Source organism: Euprymna scolopes, chromosome 34, assembly GCF_053919585.1.
Source record: "Euprymna scolopes isolate OS-2025 chromosome 34, ASM5391958v1, whole genome shotgun sequence".
NCBI classification, from domain to species: domain Eukaryota; kingdom Metazoa; phylum Mollusca; class Cephalopoda; order Sepiida; family Sepiolidae; genus Euprymna; species Euprymna scolopes.
This window is the reverse complement of record NC_136515.1, coordinates 74322024-74330105: the sequence shown is the minus strand read 5'-3', so window position 1 is coordinate 74330105 and position 8082 is coordinate 74322024. Positions and strand designations below refer to the sequence as shown.

General features: G+C 32.3%; 1 protein-coding gene across 1 annotated transcript in view; it reads right to left on the bottom strand.

The window, feature by feature from the left end:
- The window catches only part of LOC145259284 (glutamate receptor 2-like), a 426938-nt gene extending 421783 nt beyond the window's left edge, over positions 1 to 5155 (bottom strand). Inside the window, exon 1 of the mRNA XM_080117152.1 lies at positions 4563 to 5155. Coding sequence (XP_079973278.1) covers positions 4563 to 4698 — 136 coding nt within the window. The 5' untranslated portion in view covers positions 4699 to 5155. The remainder of the gene's footprint in view (positions 1 to 4562) is intronic.
- Positions 5156 to 8082: the final 2927 nt, after the last annotated feature.

Sequence of the window (8082 nt, the reverse complement as noted above, 5' to 3'; positions counted from 1 at the left end):
GATATTTTTAGTTGCTATTTTTTTAGTTATTTTTAGTTGTTATTTTTAGTTGATATTTTTTAGTTGTCATTTTTTAGTTGTCATTTTTTAGTTGTTATTTTTTAGTTGTTATTTTTTAGTTGTTATTTTTTAGTTGTTATTTTTTAGTTGTCATTTTTTAGTTGTTATTTTTCGTTGTTATTTTTTAGTTGTCATTTTTTAGTTGTCATTTTTTAGTTGTCATTTTTTAGTTGATATTTTTTAGTTGTTATTTTTTAGTTGTCATTTTTTAGTTGTCATTTTTTAGTTGATATTTTTTAGTTGTCATTTTTTAGTTGTTATTTTTTAGTTGTCATTTTTTAGTTGTTATTTTTTAGTTGTCATTTTTTAGTTGTTATTTTTAGTTGTTATTTTTAGTTGTCATTTTTTAGTTGTTATTTTTAGTTGTTATTTTTTAGTTATTTTTAGTTGTTATTTTTAGTTGATATTTTTTAGTTGTCATTTTTTAGTTGTTATTTTTCGTTGTTATTTTTTAGTTGTCATTTTTTAGTTGTTATTTTTAGTTGTTAATTTTTAGCTGTTATTTTTTAGTATTTATTGTTCTTTTGTATACTATTATATTTAATTATTCGGATTTCTCACATGGGTCGTCATCAGAGATTACTCCTTGACAACAACCGGTAGCATGCCTTTGAGTATGGTTGACAACAAGTCTCCTCAGATAACCAGTACTCTCCACCTCTTTCGATAATCTTTACAAATGGATTAGCGTTATCGCAACAGCCACTGTCCATTTATTTTCACTTGAGTTTGGGCAGCAATAGGCTTCCCCAAGGTGTGCCCCAACAACGTAGACACCCTCGACAAACCCGACAGGCATCTAAATCCCACCCCACACAGTAGAGATCCCTAGATGTAAAATATCTTTCTACTCCAGTAGTTTCTTACCCAGAACCGCTAGACTCTGGAATTCCATTCCAAGTTCCTGCTTCCCTAACTGTACTGACATGCAGAAGTTCAAGTGTAACGTGAACTGACATTTTGCTGCCCAAATCCCAACATAGTGTCCCAGTAGTTGCTGCCCCTGATAGTAGCCCCCTACACCAAAGTGGCAATGTGCCATGTTTGGGGTGAAAATGTAATTTAAAATAAAAGTCCTAATTCACTAATCCAGTGGCGGTCTTGTCAGTGTATTCTTTCCTCTGTCTTTCCATTCTACTTGACCCTTCTCGACAATTTTTAGTGGTTGAAGACTAGGCCGACAATACAATTTTTAACTAATAATTTTGTTCTTGGTAGCATGTAGTGTTCTTTTATTTCATTATTATCATTATTATTATTATTATTATTATTATTATTATTATTATTATTATTACTGGCTCACAAGGAGCTTTCGCACAGGTTATCAAAGATCTCTCCGTGAAAACCCTGGTGTTCCCTGGAAGCTGAGTGACAACAAGTCTCCCAAATGTCCAGTACTCTCCACCTCTTTCGATAGTATTTGCAAATAAATTTGCATTATCGGAACAGCTGCTTGCCATTGATTTCTCGTTGGTAGCGGCTATTAGTTTTCACTGGAATTTCACTGGCAATAACCCCCCCCCAAGGTCCCAGTTCTCTTCGCACCTATCCAGCGGAGATCTGGTCAGTGCTCTCTCTTCAGTCTTTCCTTCCTCCTTGACTCTACTTGGTTGTTTGGTCTCATTTTTTTTAAGGGAATGGGTTCAGTGATGTGGTAATGGGGTGGGTGATGGTGGGGCTAGATAATAATAATTATTAATGTTATTATTATTATTATTATTATTATTATTATTATTATTATTATTAATCACTAGGAACTTTCACAGAGGCCATCATCAAAGAATTCTGTTTGAAAACAGTTTGTAATGTTCCCTGGAGTTTGAGTGACAAATCTACCGCAGATTTCCAGTATTCTCCGCCTTTTTCGAAAACTTTTGCAAATAACACACACACACACACACACACACACACACACACACACACACACACACACACCCACACACACACACACACCCACACACACCCACACACATATATATATATACATATATATACATGCATGTATATATATATATAATACTTTAAACAAAAATTTTACCTATTAAATTCACAGATTAAACCAGAGTCAATATTAATTGACCCACTTTATTTAGTTAAACGATTATCAGTATTAATAATCAAACATGTATATTATAATTTCACATTAACCAATAAAACCATATATCACATGTATTTTATATATGCGTGTATATATATATACACGCATATATATATATATAAACATATATATATATAAACATATATATATATATATATATGTATATTTACATATCCATATCTATATATTGAATGTTTGTATATATGTTCATTATTAATGTGTACGCACACACAGCACACACACACACACACACACACACACACACACACACACACACATATATATATATATATATATATATATATATATATATATACATAACATTTTATTATTGACAAAATATCTTTTTGTCTATTCATTTATTTTGATTTTAATCTGTTCATTTTTATCAATCTATTTATTTATTCTATCGAATCCACATCTACTTCATATATCCATAAAATGATATCAGAAAATAACATCATATATTATGCATATATGTTTAGTATATGTTTTTAAAATTCCCAATGCGTAAAAAAAGTCGAACAGTAAAAAGTAAAATATAGCTTTTTTGCCATAAATATATTTTCTATATTACTATCTTTCTCTCTCCCCCCTCTCTCTCTCTCGCTTCTCCTCTCTCTTTTTATCTAATCTATCTATCTATCTATCTATCTATCTATCTATCTATCTATCTATCTATATATATATATATATATATATATATATATATATATATATATATATATATACGGCGTCCCAAAATTGATACCGTCCAATTTCTACCCCGCCTAAACAGAGCAGAGGTGATATCAAATTCCATTGTTATGATGGCTTACGTTACACATTCATCTGTTGCAGATATTGACGTTGTGAGATTCTAAGAAAGCAACCCCTGTCATGGACGTGCCATTGAAGCAGAGATGCGCCATTGAAGTTTTGGCAAGGTGCATTAATGGTGGTGACTATGTAGAAATATAAATTTGTGGTCACAACGGGTCGCTTTTTGTAATGGTACAACTCCCGTCTTAGCAGTTCTTCAACATTTTTAGTAAACAAAATAGGAGGCGTAACTTTTAAAACGGCCCTCGTATATATTCAAAGTGGTAATATAAATATTAATATCGACATCGATATTGATGGATTTTATTATTTCCTGAGCGAATAATTGACATAGTTTTATTTCACTCATACGCAAACACACACGCACACACGTATATATATATATATATATATATATATATATATAGAGAGAGAGAGAGAGAGACATAGATATTTTTTACATAGGCAACACCACTTCTCAAGGTCAAGAGGCCACTCGAGGATAAGGGTTAAAGAGTGTACAGTAGAAATTGGACAATATAGTAACCGTTAGTAATGGAGATTCGGTAAATTTGTTAACTTATATGGAAGAGCTCATCAAAAACTTGTGTACGTTAGACTTGAAGACAACCATATTGTAGTCAGCTGGAAAGCAGAAAAACGGAAGACAATTCCATAGGCGTGCAGTTCTAAGAAAGAAGCTTTGCTCATGGAATCTACGTTTAGATGCATACATTATATATATATATATATATATATATATATATATCAAGCTCTATATCCTATTTTGGTTGTATTAAGTCTTTTTCTGGCTGATTTTACTATATATATATATATATATTAATATTTATATTTAGTTAAGTTTACAGGAGCTTTTAACAAGTAAACTTAATTTCTACATTTTTATATATCTATATATATTAAGTTATGAAAATATATATATGTCAATTTAGCTTCAGAGAATTGTTTTTGCCTTTCATCGTCTTGCAGACTTGTCAGTTTAATGCAGAAAATTCTGTGTAGCTTAACTGCCATATATATTCCATAACTTACTACTTAGCTCTACTCACATATTGAGCACTGCTTAAGTAAATACTGAATATCGATACATAAAATATTTCATTTAGTTTTCAATTTTTATGTTGATACATGAAACAATATATATATATGTATATGTATATATATATATATATATATATATATATATATATATATATGTATATATATTAGTGTGTGCTGATATATTTGTGTACGTGTGTACGTTTCTGCAAGCTAGCTACTGCACGCCGTCCAGAAGTGCATTCACATGCTACTTGACGTGTATACACGCACGCAAAAACAGCCACGCCATTTAAAGTACTATGATATGACATGTGTGTATGTATATGTAAATATATATATATATATATATGTAAATATATATATATATATGTAAATATATATATATATATATATATATATATATATATATATATATATATATATATATATATATATAGTAATGCATGTATATGTATATGTTTTTGAAAAGTTTTCCAACAATTGTACGACGTGTGATGACAATTTCTAACAAAGTATTAAAATAAAAAAAAAATCGACTTACCTACGGTGATGACAATATCATCTGGTTCCTTTCTGTTGGCCGTTACGACCGACCATAATAGCCCGGCAAAAAACAACGCCCTGAAGAGTACGGTCAGCTCCATCCTCGGAGAGGTACTGACCACGCATGTCCTCATATTGTCCGTGTATCCAGTGGCAAGGAGTCGAGCCCCCGAAAGAAGAGCATGGCTTCGAGACAAGAGCTGAATATAATGCCAAACCTTTCGCCGACCAAGTACAAATTCTTGGGCGGGTGTGCGCGTCCGACGGGCCGCAATATGAAAAAGCTATCCGATGTAAGAATTCACGAGGGAGAAAAACAGCAATAACAAAAAATTTATAAAAAAATGACAAATAATAATAAAGTGCAGGATTTGAAGATTAACACTGTTTTAGTGATTAAATATGATGCTGGTAGATTGTTTTATAAGGTTGATGGTGAGTATTATAAGGGGAGAGGGGTTGTTGGTCCGTACTTAAGGACGAGATAGATATATTGTGAAGAAAAATAAATGCGTGGATACGTGAGAGGCAGGGGAAAGACATGGTGGGCAACAGAGCAAAAAAGTATTATTATTATTATTATTATTATTATTATTATTATTATTATACTAATGTATATTACTCGGAAGTGTATGTACATATATATTCACATATATACATGTCTATTTCGTTTGTATGCATTTATATATATATATATGTTCATATTTATATATTTAGATACGTGTCTCCTTTTTTGTATATGCCTCTATGTGTTTATATATTTATACGTGTATAACTATATATTATGCATGTGAAGAGAAACAAGAAAAGTTTGTGGACTACGTATTATTCTTTTTTTTTTTTTTAAAGAGGAAGAGAGTTGCCTAGTTTGTGCGTAACAATAATAAAAAAAAGAAGCACATTAACTCAAATAGATCGTTGGTTGGAGTTAAGCGTATAGGGAAGAGAGAGGAAAAAAAGAGAGGGAGAGATGGAAAGTGTGAGAAGGAGGGGAGAGGGAAGGGCGAGGCGTGTGAGTGTGTGTGAGGGAGGGGGTTATTGATTGGTTCGATAAATAGCAGAACGTTGTGAAAGAGCGGGAAGAGAGACAGCGTGAGAAGCGAATCGGTAGAGAGAATGGAGAAGGAAAGAAAGAGAGAGGGGGATGAACAGGGAGAAAGAGAAAGTAAAAGAAAAGAAGATGAATCGGAATGAAAGGGATAGATAGATAGATAGGTAAATAGAAAGAAAGGGAGATAAAAAGACGGGTATATATATATATATATATATATATATATATATATATATATATATATATATATATATATATAAGAAAGAAAAAGGAAAGAAAGAAAGATATTAGATAGATTTAAAGCAGAACGGTGAGAAAGCGCGGGAAAAAAGGGTAGCGCGGAGAAGAGACTCAATCAACAGTACAGAGACAAAAGAAGAAGAAAGTCAGATAAAGTGAGAGAGAAAGAGAGAGAGAGAGAGAGAGAGAGAGAGAGAGAGAGAGAGAGAGAGAGAGAGAGACTGACAGACAGACAGAGAGACAGAGATATACAGATAGAAAGAAAGGGCTGCTAAATAGACGGATAATACCAAAGAGGGAAGGGAACAGGAAATAAAGAAAAAAAAAAAATACACTACGAGTAGAAAATATCTACGAATGACGGGTCGCTTTTCCAAGAGATAATATCATTTGCCCTAAGGAGTACACGCGTGTTTAGGGAGTAAATATTAAAATACATACGTAATTTTGTTTGTTGTTTTAGATTACTACATATAAAAAGATATGTATTTTTTTGCATGTGTGTGTGTGTGTTTTAATCTCTGGTGTTACCAATCAATTATCTTATGTTTGTGATATAAAAAAAAGAAAAAAGTTAATAAAAAATCATAATAAAAACTGCGTTTAGTATATACTACTGTATGTGTTATATATATATATATATATATATATATATATATATATATATATATATATATATGGACGTGCAAACGCAAAAAAAGCAGACGGCACCACACACGCGCGCACCTAACATACACGCACGCACACACGCACGCGCTGTGGCCTGTTACAAAAACAAGCGCTCGTGTTGGGCGGTGATCATATATCTCATCGGTTAAGGGGCGCGACTGCAAGAGAAAGACAGAGAAAATGAGAACGAGAGAGAAAGAAAGAGAGAGAGATGGTGTAAGAAAGAAGAGCAGAAGAGAACTAAGAGAGATAAAGAAGATCGGGCGAACACTTTGCGGAGAACAAATAGCGTAGCGGCCGCGTGGTCGGTCGTGAGTGCAGCCGAGGCAGAGGAGCCGGTCGAAGCAGAAAGGAAAGCAGAAAAAAAAAAAAAATGAGAGACAAAACAAAATACGGTAGCTTTTACTTGCAAAATTCGTTCTCGTCTTTGTCCGTAGAAAACTCAAAGCTAGAAAGAAATGGAAGAGCGCGCGGAATATGATATTTTATTACTTAAATTTAACGGCAGAAACTAACTAAATAACCTTTTATGTATAAATACCCTTTTATTATATATATATATATATATATATATATATATATATATATATATATATATTGTAAGTTAAACCCTTATATATATATATATATATATATATATATATATATATATATATATATATATATATATATATATATACGTTTGTGTGTGGGTGAGACAGAGAGAAAGATCGATTTTTTAATATAGGAAAAATGAAACTTTCGAGTCTTTAAAGGAAAATAAAATGTACTTCAGTTTAGAAGAACGTCTATTTTATTGGACTATAATGAAGTGTAGTGTTAGAACATATACTACACGTCGCTCCTGGCCAAATATCTTATTTATTAGTATGCCGAACATAATAATAATAATAATAATAATAATAATAATAATAATAATAATAATAATAATTGGAACGCCTTGAATGCGAAGACTAACACACATGAGCTACAGGCACAAATCAGGCATACAGAAAATGCTACTGATGCAAAACACAAAAAAACATAACATGGATTTATGAAACTGAAAATGTATAATTGTAAGTTAAACACTTCTGCACCCCTGTCCCGCATTTAAGAGGAAGGCCAAGGATGGAAAGACCGAGGAGAGAAAGCACTACCCAGACTTCCACTGGATGAGTGCAAAGAGGACTAGGACCTTAAGGGAACTTATTGCTATCCAAATTCCAGTGAAGACAATGGTTCCTGCCAATGAGAAACCAATGGTGAATGACTGTTGCGATAACACAAATTTATCTGCAAAGTTTATCGGAATAGGTTGAGAGTACCGGAAATCTAAGGAGACATGCCACTCAGAATCTAGAGAATGCCACATGTTGTTCTCAAAGAGAAATCTTTGAGGATGGCCTGTGTGATTACTCCCAAGACGTAAATAATAATCATCATCACATAACGTTTCGGTTGATGTAGCTATGACTTTCTTCAGGTGTGCTTGATCGAACTCGGGAATCTTTATGTGTAATTCTGAAATCTGTATGTAAGTCCGAAAGGAATTATTTGTATTAACTAGTTTTAAAGT